This window comes from Mytilus edulis, chromosome 9 (genome assembly GCF_963676685.1).
Source record: "Mytilus edulis chromosome 9, xbMytEdul2.2, whole genome shotgun sequence".
NCBI classification, from domain to species: Eukaryota; Metazoa; Mollusca; class Bivalvia; order Mytilida; family Mytilidae; genus Mytilus; species Mytilus edulis.
The window spans coordinates 20,957,346-20,975,016 of record NC_092352.1 but is presented as its reverse complement, the minus strand read 5'-3'; the positions used below and the strand labels follow the sequence as shown (position 1 = coordinate 20,975,016).

The following is a 17,671-nucleotide window of genomic DNA, read 5'->3' as shown; positions in this document are numbered from 1 at the left end:
AGTTGCATTTAACGCTGTAAAGTTGAATTAAACGCGTTTAAGTTTCATTTAACGCGTTAAAGTTTCATTTAATGCGTTTAAGTTTCATTTAACGCGTTAAAGTTGTTTTTAACGCGTTAACATTACATTTAACGCGTTAAAGTTGCATTTAACGCTGTAAAGTTGAATTAAACGCGTTTAAGTTTCATTTAACGCGTTAAAGTTTCATTTAACGCGTTTAAGTTTCATTTAACGCGTTAAAGTTTCATTTAACGCGTTAAGTTGCATTTAACGCGTTAAAATTGCATTTAACGCGTTAAAGTTGCATTTAACGGGTTAAAGTTGCATTTAACGCGTTAAAGTTGTATTTAACGCGTTAAAGTTGCATTTAGCGCTGTAAAGTTGCATTAAACGCGTTAAGGTTGTTTTTAACGCGTTAAAGTTACATTTAACGCGTTAAAGTTGCATTTAACGCTGTAAATTTTGCATTTAACGCGTTAAAGTTGCATTTAATGCGTTAAAGTTGCATTTAACGTTAAAAATGCTTGTCACGCGTAAAAGTTGCATTTTTCTTATCTTTTTACGCGGTAACCTTCTTTTAACGCGTTAAACCCTCTTTTAACGTGTTAAACCCTCTTTTAACGCGTTAAACCCTCTTTTAACACGTTAAACCTTCATTTAACGCGTTAATTCTTATTTTAACGCGATAAGTAATTAATGACGATGATATCAAAAATGTGCTGAAAATCAATAAACTTTATCGCGTTAATTGATAATGTTATGACACATGTGGCCAGTTCATTTAGTAAGTTTCGAGTAAAATCTGACGGCCTTAAATTGTAGTTATGGCGAAAGAAGAAAGTATTTTCGGTATTTTTTGGTAGTTTTGTGCTTAACGCGTTAAATAATAAAATAACGCGTTAAAAATTATTTAAACGCGTTAAAACTGTATTTATCGTGTTAAATGTGATTTTATCGCGTTAAATGTTAACGCGTTATTTTATCGGGTTTTTGACATGAACGGCCTTTCATAGGTCACGTTCGGGGAAAAGAAGACGGGATTATGCTTACAACGATTGAAACATATTTATCGTCAACTATACATGTGAAAAAAAGTTATTACTTTACGATTTAACAACTCGTGATGACGGCCGTAAAACTTATTTCGAAGGTTGACAACTTGGACCTTTAGGTTTAATAGCCTCCTTGAGAACAGCAACCTTCTAGCATGTAAATCATGATAGGAAACGCAACACTAGTACTTGGAATATTGTTAAAATTAGGAGATATACTCCATATGCCGGCGGTGCTGGAATGCTTCTAACTAGAAACTGAAGTTCAACAGTGAGAAGCCGAGATCATTTCTTTTCTCGAAATGTTTTGTTCCTCACCGACCCAGATTTACGAAGAGTATATGGAAGTGTTTTCTATCTTTAGGTTTGGATTAAACTGGGTATCAGTATCAGTACTGGTGTCGATCCCTGACAGAATGAAAGAAAATCCGTTCTAAGTAACGGTCTATATTGGATATATTCTCCTTACGAGTGTGTTGTTCATTAATAAAATTACAAAATAATCCTCCTTTGTAGGATATGAGTTGTAGATAGTTCAGATTAAGCTGAAACGTGTTTTTTTCCGAATTCAGTTATGAATGTCGACTGTTTTAATGTGATTTGGATTGATAACTAACGTCAACGACAAACAAAGGGTAAATGGATCTTCATATTTGGTATCTATATGATGAGGTTTTTACAATCATGCACTGGGTCGTCTCGATACAACAAATGGAAGTTTTTAACGACCTTGACTGGATAAACAGTCCTTGCACGGTCGGTTTGTTCGATACCACTGCTGGGGGAGTTTTTATTCCACGAGGGTATCACCAGCCCAGTAGTCAGCACTTCTATGCTGACATGAATTATCATTGGTTTGGTCATAATTATAAATTAACTGTTTACAAAACTTTGAATCTTTTAAATAGTAAGTCTTTTACAGTGGCGGATCCAGAACTTTTCCTAAGGGGGGGGGGGGGGGGGGGGGGGGGGGGGGGGCACTCCAGTCATGCTTCAATGATTCCCTATATAATCAACCTATGTTTTCTTCCTCAGGAAAAGATTACCTTAGCTGTATTTGGCAATACTTTTAGGATATTTTGGCCCTCAATGCTCTTCAAATTCTTAATTTAAACTTTTTTTTTATTCGAGCGTCACTGATGAGTATTTTGTTGACGCAACACGCGTCTGGCGCAAATACAAAGTTTTAATCTTGGTATCTATGGTGAGTTTTTTTATAATTATGATATAATATGCGGATAGTTGAAACCAACATTGCTTTTTAGAATTTAAAATTCGAACTATAGACATGTTAAGGAAATATCCATGGACTCACTCTCTCCCAGGCGAAATTCCACAGTCGACATTCACATTAGATCGTTTTGTATTTTTTCTATTTCGTTGACTGTTGCTACTACATTTCACTGGTATCTAAACTAAATCACGTGTGAGTTAATGTTTAAATCCGTACACAGTATTGTTGTTATATATTAAGCTATACAATGTTTAATGTAACAGCCAGAGAGTATTTTTCAGATAAAATGAAATCTATATGTTTACAATACAATACAATACAATATTTTATTTTCCAAATTAAAGGGCCCATTAAGAGCATAACATTAATTACAACATGACATAAACATTACAGAGTGATTAAAGAAACATAAAATAATAATTGAAATTCAAATGCATGAAGAAAGGATCAGTGGTCAAGGGGAGATAATTTTGATATATTTTAGAGTATCTAACTAATTTTCTGATTTTCTTAGTTGCAGGCCTTTATCCAGGTATGCACATAAAATAGATAGAAATCTGCTATCTTCATTAATCATGATCCATGAAAAAAGATCATTTATATTTAAACTATCTAAACTGGGGTATTTTTTTATATAATCAGTGATATCTCTTCTGAGGTTATTGTAAATAGGGCATTCCAGAAGAAAGTGCATTTCATTTTCAATACAATTTGTATTACAATATAAACATATCCTCTCATGTCGAGGTAATATTTCATATTTACCACATACATTGGTAATTCGTTCATGTCTGCCAGTTTCTATTCTTAAACAGTGATTGCTAAGTCTGTATTTTGTTAATAAATGTTTTTGTGGGTGCTTTAAATCTAAATAATTTTCATAGTCAAATGACTTTTTGAATGAAAAATAAGTGTCCAATTTGCCTTGATTCTGTAAATAAAAATCTCGCATTTTCTCCCAATCATTTTGAAAATTTGATTTGAGCTGTTTTTTCAATAAGTTTTTAAATTTATTTTTTCCTAGATTTTTACATATATTTAGGTCAATACCCAATTTTTCACTGTAGAAAATGATATTAGAGAGCCATGAATTATTGGAACTGGTTTGACCTTTACTTTCTATCATTTTTAACTCAGCATAAGCATTTTTCAATAAATCAGATGGAGAATTCTCTAGTCTATGCCAATACATAAACATATGTGTTAGCAAATTTATATAAAGAGGATATCTACCCAATTCAGACAGGACTGCTACATTTGTGCACATCTTTGTAACACCAATAATATACTTACAAAATTTTAAATTTAGCTTCTCAAACTCCCAATCTTTAAATATGTCATAAAGGGACAAATTTTTCCTTTTAGAAGTAATGTTAATAACACCCCAATTTTCACAACCATAAGTTACAATTGGCTGTATACAGTGATCAAATAAATGCAAAAGAGTTTTAATAGGAGGATTAGATGATTTCAAATCTTTATAAAGTTTAAAACTGGCCTTTTGACCTTTTTGGAATAATTGTTTCCTGGCTTCATTAAAGTTTCCAGTATTTTGGATGACTATGCCAAGATATTTGTATTGTTTAACACATTCAATAGAATTATTTCCTACATTAAAATTTTCATTAAGGAGTCTACCACTCCTATTGAATATTATAATCTTGGTTTTCTTCACATTTATTTCCATACACCAATCTCTTTGCAGAATGTGCACAAAGTATCAAGTCTCTTCTGAAGCCCTTCTTTTGAGTCAGATATTAATACAAGATCATCAGCATAAAGTAGACATGGTATCTTTTCATCATTTAAATTGACATCATCATAATTGTTTAGCCTTCATATATAGTCTTTAGTAACATTCAGAAAGTTTCTATATTATCTTTTCTGCCTAATACCAGTGTATGAAGACATAACATATAGATAAACAAGTGAGTAATCTATGTTTAAAATTTTATAACAAAAATCTCTATATTAAAGTCTGTGGATTTTCTACAAAAATCTTGTTATTATTTTCACCAAATTCTCTTTTTCTACTAAATGCATTAAACAATCAAACTACAAATAATAATGCATTGCACGAAGTTTCCCCTTGGTATATGTTCAAAATGGTTACCATCTCTATTATTCATTATGACTATATTATCTTTGCTGTTTTGAAACTATTGCAGTTTGAAAAATTCGCAATTGACAGCCGCACCACAGATAGGGTCATAAACCTTAAGTTTTGAATATTCTCTCGGACTATTATACCATATTAGGGATATCTGGGACTATTATACCATATTGGTATTGGTATAATAGTCCCAGATATTCTGAAACTTAAAATGATTTAAATTTTATATATCTTGGTCCAGTCATGCGCTAAAACTTTATCAGGTGCACATGTTTGTCTGTACTCAGAAAAAAAATGTGGTGTAAATATGGCCATATTTGCTAAATTTAAAAAGTTAATGATGAACCACAGGGGCTTATTACTTGTTCCCAGTTTATTATCCATAAATTTTAGGGGTTCCAATGGATAGTAAACCCGGGAAATTTTATTTTAGGGGTCGGCCCATGGATAATCAAGTTAACCTGAACATGCCGCTGCAGTTGTGCACTTTCTCTTTCATGTTGTGCCAACGTTTATTGATAACAAAATGTCTCAAAACCTTTTAAAAAAATTCAAAAACCTCGTGCTAACTCACTAAAGTCGAGCTCACCGTTAAAGGTGTACTTGAAAAAATCATATTTGTACTTGTAATTTAAAAACTTGTTTATAATTAGGAATTCATTTCTAGCACTGTAGCAGTGATATCATATCTAGTAGTACCACAATTGTGAAACATTAGAGTATAAATATTGTCAAAATAAGGTCCTTTAAGTGAACTGGATTCCTATTTATCAGTATCGCTGCTGTGGTTGCGTTCTACTATTGACCTTTATTCATTTTCGGTATTCGGTTAGACCACAAATTTTGCAAAGGAAAGAAAATGGCTGAAGTTTATAAAGACTTACGGCAAAAGTTACAGTCACCACACAACAGCAGTGAAAAGAGAAAGAAACACAGATCAGACAAAGACAAAAACAATTCAAAATCCTACTCCAAACATAAATCTCAAATCAGGGATGAGGGGGGAAACAGAAAGAGAACGTGAATTACGTAAAGTTCATTCTGGGATCGAACAGATTCGCGTGTTCGATCAGGAGCAATGCTCAGAAATCGAAAACAAGATTGACTTGGTTGTAAAATGTGGTGATAAGGGTGGGTTTAAGGAGCATACACTAGATAGAGCTCCTTTGAGAAATAAGTATTTCTTTGGTGAAGGTTACACGTATGGATCTCAGTTGGAAAGAAAAGGTCCAGGGATGGAAAGGTTATATCCAAAAGGAGAAGTTGATGAAATACCAAAATGGATACATGACTTGGTTATTAGTCCACTGGAAGCTGCAAATATAATTCCAAAGGATTGGGTAAATAGTGCCGTTATCAATGACTACATGCCTGGAGGTTGTATTGTTTCACATGTTGATCCTATCCATATTTTTGATCGACCTATAGTTTCAGTGTCATTTTTCAGTGACAGTTATTTGTGTTTTGGTTGTAGGTTTTCATTTCGACCTATCAGAACAACCGAGCCAATATTATGTTTACCAGTTGGACAAGGCTGTGTAACTTTGCTCAGGTATGTACAGTCATGACAGTAACACTCGACAATACACCTTATCGCTATTTGTCCGCCATTGCCGGAAATCACACAGGTTCCCGTAAAATTTTGACGTCATAAAACAAAATGTCTGACGCCACAATGGAAAAGTGATTGTTGTTGACGTCAAAAGTTCAAGCGGACGGGTCAGCCGGGAATAGCGATAAGGTGTATGGTGATGCATGTTTATCCTTTTATGGGAATCAAAGACTTACACTTTCTATATGACAATAAAAAAGTTGACTGCTTTTGATAAATCATGTTTTATTCTTGCCAAAAATATTCATAGCAGATAATTACATTTATATGAGACATCTGACAAATCACTATAAGGATGTTTTGACGAATCACATTAAAAGATTCACCAATTGGAAGCTAACAGTATTTGAAAATGACTTTGATGCATGACAGTTAATGGCATTCTTATCCTCATATATTATACATTTTAGGTGTTACATTTTGTAAATCCTCCGAAAGGGGGCCGGCGATCTTCCCCAACAAAAATGTTTTTCAAGGAGATACATGCATATACTCAGCACATTTTCAAATTTGTTTGTGTGCATACTTAAATGTTCATTTGTACTCGTATGTAAATGTCCTGAATGCAAATTATTTTATATACATTTGCAATACCATGTCCAGATTGTTTAAAAATGTATATTGTAGCAAGATATTTCTTATGATTTAACATTTATTTTTCAGTGGTTATGCTGCAGACGAAATTACTCATTGTATCAGACCCCAAGATATCAAAGAGAGAAGAGCAGTTGTCATTCTAAGAAGGTATTCTATATTTTTTTACACAAGTTTTATTTACACAAAATGTATACATACATGTAGTATAAAAATATAAAAAAGAAAATGTGGTATGATTGCAAATGAGACAACTCTCCACAAGAGACCAAGTGACACAGAAGTTAACAACTAAAGGTCACCCTACAGCCTGTACATCTATACATACATGTAGTATATGTAGTATATACAGTATATGTAGGCCTGTATTACATGCAGTATATGTATAAAAGTTCTTTACATGTACATTGTATTGATTACCTCATTATGTATGTTTGAATTTCCAGTAAAAAATAAATTCTGATTCCTTCGATATTTTCTTATACTTTGAAGAGTCCTGGTTAATAAATATGTTCATTTTTGTTTGATTGGTAAAGTTCAATGATGTTGTACAAAATGTACTGCCATAAAAATAGTAATTAGTAGCTAATGGACATTACACTTGTGGAACATTCAAACAGATCATGCATACATGTTGTCATTCTTGTAATTAATTACCAAATCAATAAAAGTACAATGTTTTATCTTTTATATTTCACAATGATCCAGATAGATATCCTTCTTTCTGCATATTTTTAAAATTTGAAAAGTCACCAATCACTTTAATATTCCTATGGCTATACATACAAAAAGTATATCCTGGTATTTTAGCTAGTAGGTATAAGAATATTAGATTATGTGTGCCAATGAGACAACTCTCCACCCAAGTCAGAATTTGTAAAAGTAAACCATTATAGGTCAAAGTATGATTTTCAACACAGTATCTTGGCTCACAACAAACAGCAAGCTATGAAGGGCCCCTAAAAATACTAGTGGAAACCATTCAAACAGGTTACAATAGTTATGTAACTTGTGCCTTTGTTACATATTATTTGTTACGTATCATAGGATCAAAAGCAGAGACAGATAGGAAATACCTTTAAAGAAATTCTCCTTTAACATGTTTACACCAATCTTTAGCTAAAATATTCCTTGGTCTTAGAATGGTGGTAAAATGATAGGAAATGTCTATAGAGGTTATGATCTTTTTATTATAAATTGTATATAAACTTTTCACCAGCACTTTTTGCTAATCTGGATAGAAAAAAATACTTAAAGTTAATACAAATATTGGACAACACTCACATGACTTATAAGAAAACTTACATGAACATATAAAATAGCATTACTAATTTGTAATTGAATTATTTCTCATCAGAGTTCTAGATGATGCTCCACGCTTGCCAGCCGCAATTTCAAGCTCATCCAAGAAAAGAAAACATGCATCTGATTCAGATTCTGAGAGTGATGATGGCCAAAGAAAGAGTAACAAGAAGCATAAGCACAGAAGATCCAGCCATGATCACTACAATAGTAATGGTAGAAGGCATCGTAGTGGTTCATACTCCAGTAATGATTCAAATGAGAATCGGTCCAGTCACAAACATCGTAGAGAAGTGCGTTACCACAAGAAGTCCTGAATGGCACCTTTTTTTGCCTATAATTGCATATTTCCTGTGATTTGTGTTTTTCTGCATATTTGAATCAAATTTTCACAACCACATTTTGCCAAGTTGTACATACATGTAACAAGCCTTCTATGTCATTTCAATATAATCTTCATAATTAACATGTATTGACCATCAAAGAAAATCAAATTATAATATTTTCTGAAATAATCATAAGATTTAAAGACAAAATAAAAATATTGTTGTGTCCTCTTTAAAATTGCACTAACAATTTATTTTTAATGAGATTTGGATGCTACAATTTAACTTCTTTCATTCAAAATTGGAACATCTTAAATTTTTACAGTGAATACAAAATCTGATTCCTTCAGATTTGTTTATGTAATAGGTCAAAGTCTTGTAGACTGGATTCCCCCTCCTCCCTCCTAAAAATAAAAAGAAAAGATATGAAACCAAGCCGTTGTGAGAAATGATATGAGCATGATGAGTGTTGGAGAACCAGCTTATATAAATTATCAGTTTTTGGTTTGGAAAGATCTTTGGAAAAATTGGGAACTGAGCTCAAACCTGATATGTATTTCATTAATTATCAACTATTAAGTAGGAGATTTTTTTTTGTAAAATTTATGACTCTTTTGTAAAGACTTGGCTTATAATATTGATTTCACTGCATCATAGAATGAGTGAACTTTTGTTCCTATAACGGTAATACTCATCTTTAAATCAAAACTAGCATGTCAGTTCAGATCCTATAATTAAAATTTCTTCTTCAGATCTTTCATTGCCATGTATATCAATATTATTTTTTTGTGTGGTTATATATTGGTCTGACCAATATAGTTTGGATATTTTATTAACAGATTTTACCTCAGTGTATGTTATACATGGTGCTTGTTCAATGTCTCTATATAGTTAAATATAGTATAATAATTAATATAACCAAATAATTATTCGCTATATATAGTCTCTTATTTTTAATTGTTTGTAATTAAGGTGGGAATAAGTGATGACTTGACTTGATTTTGATTTGAGATGTTGAATATTATTAGTATGTCAACAATTAATAATTATCCTCTCTCAATGAAGGTGGACATACAGTGTTACAATTAATTATTATCCTCTCTCAATGAAGGTGGACATACAGTGTTACAATTAATTATTATCCTCTCTCAATGAAGGTGGACATACAGTGTTACAATTAATTATTATCCTCTCTCAATGAAGGTAGACATACAGTGTTACAATTAATTATTATCCTCTCTCAATGAAGGTGGACATACAGTGTTTCATCTTTTGTATTGATCATGAGTATCAGATCTAATTTTGTCTTATGGATTTGAAAACTGTATTAAAGAGAATCATTGTGAACAGTTTAAAAAAAATGACTTGTGAATGTCAGATATTCTAATGTGATGAGTAAATAAACAGAGGCTTCAAAGAGAAATGTTTATATATAAGCCTTAATTTGACATGATTCATGATGATTGCCTCCTACTATTATGAATAATAATTTCAATTTCCAGGTCTTAAATAATTAATACAAACCTTGTTTGTTTATTTATCAGTTAAATGACTTGCATATATGTAAACCTGAAGAAAGTGGTATTGGCATTGTGTGTTATGTTAATTCTCATTTATAAATGCAAGTTTTAAGTTAAGTTAATTCTCATTTATAAATGCAAGTTTTAAGTTGATTTAATTAAAAGAAACCAAATATGTCTTATAAGAATTGAAAAGAGATTCTTCTACAAAATTTATACATTTCAGGTGTTACATTTTATCATATCCCTTAAATAAAACATGTTTTTTCTTCTAAAAATGTCTAGAGTTTTTTTCAGTTTTGTATTCTTTTTCACCATATTAAGTTAACATATTTGCTTAGACAAAAGGGCATGAAAATATCAAAATTATTGTATTTTAAATACTAATATACGTTTTATTTTGGGTTGGTAATTTTTACCCCAAAATAATCTCATTGTTTCTTTTCTTGTAAAATACTGACAGATATTCTTTTGTTGAAACTCATTGACGATTGCATTTGTTATTTTTATTTTGTTGTTTGTTGATTGTTTTGTTTTTTGCAAGTTTTGAAGTGCAAATCTTACTTTTAGATATTTTTCTTGATAATGCATGCTTCAAAGAGCCAGTGTTTGGGTATTTCTGCAAGATTTTTTTATCTACAATTTGTCCTTTGTTGACAAATATGATGAATTCTCTGGTAAAACCACTAGCTTCATTTGTTCTTAAAATCTTGACCTTATTATCCTGTCGCCAACCAACATACATTTTAAAACTTTCATTCAGATACCTATAGGTCAGCTTTACTTTGATGAGTATCCACTAAAGCAGATGTAGTAACTAAAAAACACAATTTTTCTGGGAAAGCTGTCCAAACGTTTATCAAAAGTTAAATTTTATGATAAACAAGATATACATGAGTTACTAAGTTCGATAGAATTTAAATTTTTTTTGAACTTTTTTTAGGCATGTTATATATTAAGATCATATTTGCTTAATCCATTAGAATTATATATCTAACAAATTATAGATAACAATTAAAAGTGTTTGAAAGTGTGTTAGGAAATAGGCATTAGAAAGTAAAAACAGAAAACCATCTGATTTTTCATTAATATAAAAATGAACCAAAATGAAATGCAAAAGACTAAATTTATACTGTTGTCATTTACACATTATATTTGATAGATTTCAAAGCTCAGACACCTTGACGACATTTACAGAAATAGTGACTGATAATATATTTGTTTTGATATGGAAAATGTTTCCTCTTGTTCTTAATTATAAAAAGGGCCTTTTTAGAAATTGACCAAGTTAACATCAGAGCTTTGCTGATTGTCATTTAGAACCCTGGCCTTAATTATTTTTGTTCACTCTGCCTTGCCATCTATCCACAAATTCATGCCATGAAACTTTCTATATCAGAGTTACTGGTTAACCTAGTAGAAGATAGGTTTTCCAAACATTGTGAAAATGATTTGATCAATTTTTTAAAAAAATCAACCTTTCAGAATTCATGACTTTCACTTTTAAAACGGATTAAATGCACGAAAAAATATTTTGATTTAAACATATTTTGTAAACATCAGTTATATATTTTCTGTTCTTTTGGGTGTTTTCATTGTTTGCATGTTTTTTGAATAGTTTTTATGCACATACTACTAAGTTCAAAGTTAATATCATATGCAAGCTTATATTGGTAAAAAGAACTTTTCCCAAACATAATAAGTGTGCAAAAAAAGACTAATTGAGAAACAAAATGGCCTACTTGCCTGTCATACCAACTGTAGAGAAATTTTTCTTTGATTTTAATGAAAAGGAGATAAATTTAGTAAAAACCTTTAAAACTATGAAATAACATAGACTGGATCATATCTGTAGTACACCTTGAATGGGTGAAATAGAGTGTAGTAAAGTCATTAAGCATAAGTTAATAGTATTGCAGAAGGTCACAGTTGTAATCCGACTGACATAGGATACATCATATGACATTGAAGTTTGTTTCATTTTTTAAAACTAACCATTTTTGATATGGTTAATAATTTAAGAAGGATCTAATGAGTTAAATATTGGTTGTTAAGATTTGTTAACTCTTATCTAATGATTTAATATTGTACAACAATAAGATAAGTTATCAACTAAATAATATAATGGCTTAAATTAGTCAAATCTCAAAAAGAAACCTTTTATTTACACAAAGCATTTTATTTTCTATTTTCATAAGGTTAGATGAATTTTGTTTTCGTCTGTTTTGTTTTTTGTTTGCCATATGATTGTAAATAAGCATTTTCTTAAAGACACATTTGTAATTTGATATTAGTAATATTTTATTCATTATTTCACATAAAACTAGAAAAGTTAGTGTATGATTTTATTTGTGAGTTTATAGTTAAAAAGTTGGACAGAAATTGAAAGATATAAAAAAAAAAAATGGCTAAAGACAGATGGTACAAAAACAATTTGGGAATTTTTTTTATTGAACCTTACTGCATGCATCTGTATTTCAAGTTAAACCTTTGGTTAATTTTTAGACTGAGTTGACAGTTGCCAATTTAGTATACAGTATTACTCAGAGATAGATATTAGTTATTATGATGCTAGAGTTACTTTCTAATGAGTTTGGTATAAGATATACCCAGTAGTCAGTTTATACTGTGAACTCTATTGTTATTTTTGTTTTTTATTTTGTTAATATGAAAAATATCATTGATATACATATACACAGTGTCTGATCCAAAACTCTAAAATACAAGAATTTTTAGAAAATTAAGAAAAAGCAAAATAAGTACATTTAATTATGGTTTGTGGCCCTTTTAGCTTACCAGAGAAAAAAATATTGAACCAGATACTTAGGTGAATATTAGCACACACTGTATGATAAATATCAATGATACTTATTTATAATGTTGGAACGGTCCTAGTCCATCAGTTTGTTGTATTCTTTTTTGGTTCTTATTGTTGATCAGATCTGGTTATGCTTTATAGATAAATATAATAAAAAGTGGAAAATAAACACTATATTAAATTCTTATTTCTTGAAACTTTTGTGATGATACAGATTTGTATTATCTTTCCTACTGTGATTACTTTGTCAAACCAATTTGCAAAGCAAATGCTTGTATATCTTATTCCCTTTGACACTTTGGCTAAACTTTGTCGGGAGACTGCAACTTTGTGAGCTTCTAAATTTTACATAACCTTGATTTTATGCTTGAATAACGAGGTTTACAAATTAGACTTAGGCATATTTCATTGGCATGAAAGAGTGCATATAAATGTTCGAATAGCTATATGCTTTTAACATGTGTCACATGATCTTGGTTAAACTACCATACTCAGGAGATCAATCTCAACTTGATTGGATTATATTTTCTCAATTAATATGTGAATGCCCGAAGATGTTTATGCAGCAAGGTTGGCAAAAAAGTGGTCAATACTAGTATTGACCATGCCAGCGGTAAATACCGGGAAATACTGGCATTTACTAGCAAATACTGGTCGATTGAAATTTTGGGTGGACAATACTATTAAAACCACTCTACCTGGTCAATTACTGTTAGCAATGAAATAATAAAAGTGATAAAGTCAATCTAAATGTTCTCATTCCTATTTTTTAATTGTAAATTCTTTATAAACAGTGATTTACATATACAATTACTTTTTAGAACAAAAGCTAAAAACTGTTTAGTCCCTGCTAAGGGAACTCTTCAGGTGACTTTTGCACTGACTATAGCATTATGCACTGGTTTTGTTATTGTATTCTAATATTGTATAAAAGTTCCAAATATGGTCTAGGTTTTGGTTTAGAGTTTAAAGTTTCCTTTGTACCTTCCATTTACAGTTGAATAAACAGGAAACATTTTATTGTTTAAGAGCATCTACAAATATCCGTTTTATTACTTTCAACCTATGTTTTGTCATCATTTATTGGGGGCTGTTGTTTTAGTAATCAATTAACACACCTAGCACATGCCAGGTGATAGCCACTAGGACACCTGTAACTGCATTTACCTGTATTATTTACCGTAAAAAATGTGTATTTTCAATTAAAATAATATCTGGATTTACAACTGTTGAAATAATTTATATGTCAATTCTTTATAAATCTAAAGTGTATAATATCATAATTTATATTATAAGGACTAAATTTGAAGGTATTAGTGTTAAAGATGAATAAAACATATCAAATTCATTCATTTATATCAGCTGACCTATGCTCAAGATTAAAAATTAAATATATTTTACTTTTAACAATATTTTTCCTTAAGTAAATATTAAAAACCACCATGAAAATTTCAATTGACCAGTATTTGCCAGTATTGACCACTTGAAGAGTATTGTCCGGGGCGGTAAATACCGGTAAATGCCACCGGTAAATACCAGGGGTGGTAAATACTGTCCAACTTTGTTATGCAGTAAGTATAAGGTTTTATTATTGGTTGTATCTCTATTATCTCATTTTCATGTTTTAATTATTGGCTTTACGTTTGTTTTTCTTTTGTGGTTAACAAATTTAAAAAATCCTCTAAAATCAATAGGTTAGCATGGACCAATCTTTGAAACACTAATAGTTATCAAAGGTACCAGGATTATAATTTAATACGCCAGATGTGTGTTTCGGTTTATGAGATTCATCAGTGACGTGTTCAGATCAAAATAGTTATAAAGCCTAACAAGTACAAAGTTTGAGAGCATTAAGGACCCAAAATTACCAAAAAGTTGTGCCAAATGCGGCTAAGGTAATCTATTCCTGGGATAAGAAAATCCTTAGTTTTTTTTCTTTCGTAAAATCAATCCCTTCAGTATGTTGTTTCAAAATGTTTCTTGGCAAAATAGAACACTGGATAAATAAAAGTGTCTTATATTTTAAATACTGATGAAGCTGCAGAAACTGGTAGACAAGCTAGAAAGGACAAAATTTATGAACAAAAGAATGAAAGAAAAAAAAATGATATAAAGCAGCCTCTTTATTTGGGACAGGTACATACAGAATGTGGCAGAAATAGAGTAGATTAAACTGAGTAAAACAATGCTCTGAGGGAAACCAGATGTTAGATCGTGTTTCTTCAAAACGAAATCTTCATATGAAATTTGCCCTCAGGAAGAACTGGAGAAACTGAAACTGGTTTAAGACCCTCTACCAGTACAAAAAAAAAGTAATCCGATATCATTGATCTATGAACTTGGTTAGTCTGCTTTCCACTGGAATTGAATAAAAGTTGGTGGCAAAATTGCATTTACACAGCATGATGAATTAAGTGAAACAGTAGTTGGCCGATATTCTAATATAATTAATTGATTTCAAAGATAAAAAGACAACAAACTCAAACTACATACGCAGTATGAATCAGTGGTTGTACTGCTGAAAAGTACAGAAATCATATACTAAATTTCTTCTTCCCTTTGGCACTTTTGCTTTTTCACCTGCGGAAGAGGAAGAATTTCAAGAACCACCAGCCAATCCGCTGTGATGATATGAAGGTTAAAAGTTCTGAGTTGGTGACTTGTTGGTGAATTTCCTTTTCCCGTCGGACACTCGGAAATACGATGATATTTTACTTATTTCTTTGAAGTTTTCAAGCTACAAGACAAAAATGTACTTTTAGAAACTATAGCTTGCTGTTCGATGTGAACCAATGCTCCGTGTTGAATGGAGTAGCAAAACTCCGCTGTACCAATGTGTCCAGATGTAAAAAAAAATACTGTCTGAATTAGACCTTTTTGACCATTCTATATAGTGTGCTCTTCATTAATTATGCAGTACTAGTATTAATTGTCTTATCACATGACGAATTCCCCATCCTTAGAACATATTCCATGTGATCTCCGCTTTCACCTTCTGCTCTTTATGTACACCCAAAATCGATTACACGTATAAGTATACTCGTAGTATATTGGTGGATTAAAATCATTTACTTATTCCCTATCCCCGTACTGTAATTAAATTCCAATATGGATTCAATCACATTTCAAGGGACGAGTTGATAAGTTCAGACTTTGAGGATGATTCATATCCTAATATGTATCCTTTACCAAACATAAGCAAAGCAAATTGTCAGAAGGCGCAAGCACATGGCAATGAGTTGACATTGTGACGTGACACTAGTTCATGTCTACTAGGGCAACTCTTTCCCTGCCAATCAATATCACTGTAAGGAATGAGCTCGCTAGCAGAATGAAAATAAAAGTCTCCATCATTTGATTAGAAATCAGGTGCAAGGGAAAGGTAAACCTACAATATTTGTCAGTTTCCATATCAGTACCTGACTGTTCTGGTAAAGATAAATGCTTTGATAATAGTTTAATGGTACTGGCATTGTTTTATTGTTTTTTGGTTGAATTAGGTAATTTCGATACATTTCACATATGCCATCTGTGTCAGTATAGTCGAGTTGCTCGTGATTCGTCTACAGTGTTTTTGTTTTGTGTTATAATTCAAGTGTGTTTACTGCTTGATCTTATATGATCTTACCTTATATTACAGTTATTTTATTTGCATTATCTATAAGTATGCGGAAAGATAGCTGATCCGCTATTTCATAGTTTAAATCTACTATATGCACAGGATTTTTTTGTTTGAACATAATTTTGATTTAGAAGGAAAACCAACATGGTTAGAAAGAACAAACAATTTCACAATTAAAAACTAAAACCCAATTTTATATTCTTGTACGTGTCTACAATCAAGCTAATCTATTTTATTTTTATGCCCCATTTATGGGCATTATGTTTTCTGGTTTGTGCGTCCGTTCGTCTGTCCGTGCGTCCGTCCCGCTTCAGGTTGAAGTTTTTGGTCAGGTAGTTTTAGATGAAGTTGAAGTCCAATCAACTTGAAACTTAGTACACATGTTCCTTTTTATATGATCTTTTTAATTTTAATACCAAATTAGAGACTTTCCCCCATTTAACGGTCCATTGAACATAGGAAATGATAGTGCGGATTGGGCATCTTTGTACTAGGGACACATTCTTGTTATATATGAACCTATGAACCTTGTTCAAAAGTCACAAATCGATCGAGCGAAAACAAACTGGCAGACAAACTCATCATAGATACCAGGATCAAAATTTTATATTTACCGCAAGACAGGCGTTACGTCTAAAAAAAGACTCATCAGTGACGCTCGAATCAAAAAATGTTTAAAAGGCCAAATAGAGTACAAAGTTGAAGAGCATTGAGGACCAAAAATTCCTAAAAGCTTTGCCAAACACACCTAAGGTAATCTATCCCTGAGGTAGATATTATTTTTTTTTAAATTCAAATAAAATTGAGAAAGGAAATGGTGAATATGTCAAAGCGACAACCACCCGACCATAGAGCAAACAACAGCCGAAGGCAACCAATGGGTCTTCAATGTAGCGAGAATTCCCGCACCCGTAGGTGTCCTTCAGCTGGCCCCTAAAATATGCATAATAGTACAGTGATAATGGACGCCATACTAAACTCAAAGTTTTGTTAACAGTTAATTTATAATTATGAACATATCAAGACTGGGTTACAAAATAAAACCGAGAGAAACACATCAACTATAAAAGGAAAACAACGAAACAACAGAAACACTTCTGAACTGCAACAAAAAACAAACGACAATGCAGCATACATAGAAACGAACTATTAGATAACAAGTGCCATATTTCTGATTTAGTACCGGACATTTTAAGAAAAAATGATGGGTTGAACATTGTTTAGTGGCAAGCCAAACCTCGTGCTTTATGACAATGTTAAATACACCGCAACATGACATGACAGGAATACTGTACAAATAAATACAAGAACACACAGAACAGAGAAATACATAATATAATAGCACATTTCGACATGTTAACCACAGGATGAAAACAATTGCAAATACCTAAAATAAATTTAGAATAGTACACAAAAACATCATAATAGAATAACGACATGTGAGTCACGCAAATGTTGCAACGCCACAGGTAAATTTA

The 17,671-nt window shown here is 31.5% G+C and overlaps 2 protein-coding genes across 2 annotated transcripts in view; one reads left to right on the top strand and one right to left on the bottom strand.

Moving 5' to 3' along the window:
* LOC139489648 (leucine-rich melanocyte differentiation-associated protein-like) overlaps positions 1–17,671 on the bottom strand; it is a 511,226-nt gene that overhangs the window by 267,428 nt on the left and 226,127 nt on the right. The window lies entirely within an intron of this gene.
* Positions 5,189–8,655, top strand: LOC139489641 (RNA demethylase ALKBH5-like). The gene is given in 4 exon segments (XM_071276272.1): positions 5,189–5,399; positions 5,401–5,951; positions 6,675–6,755; positions 7,963–8,655. Coding segments are annotated over 4 exon segments (1,035 nt in total). The 5' UTR covers positions 5,189–5,258; the 3' UTR covers positions 8,225–8,655.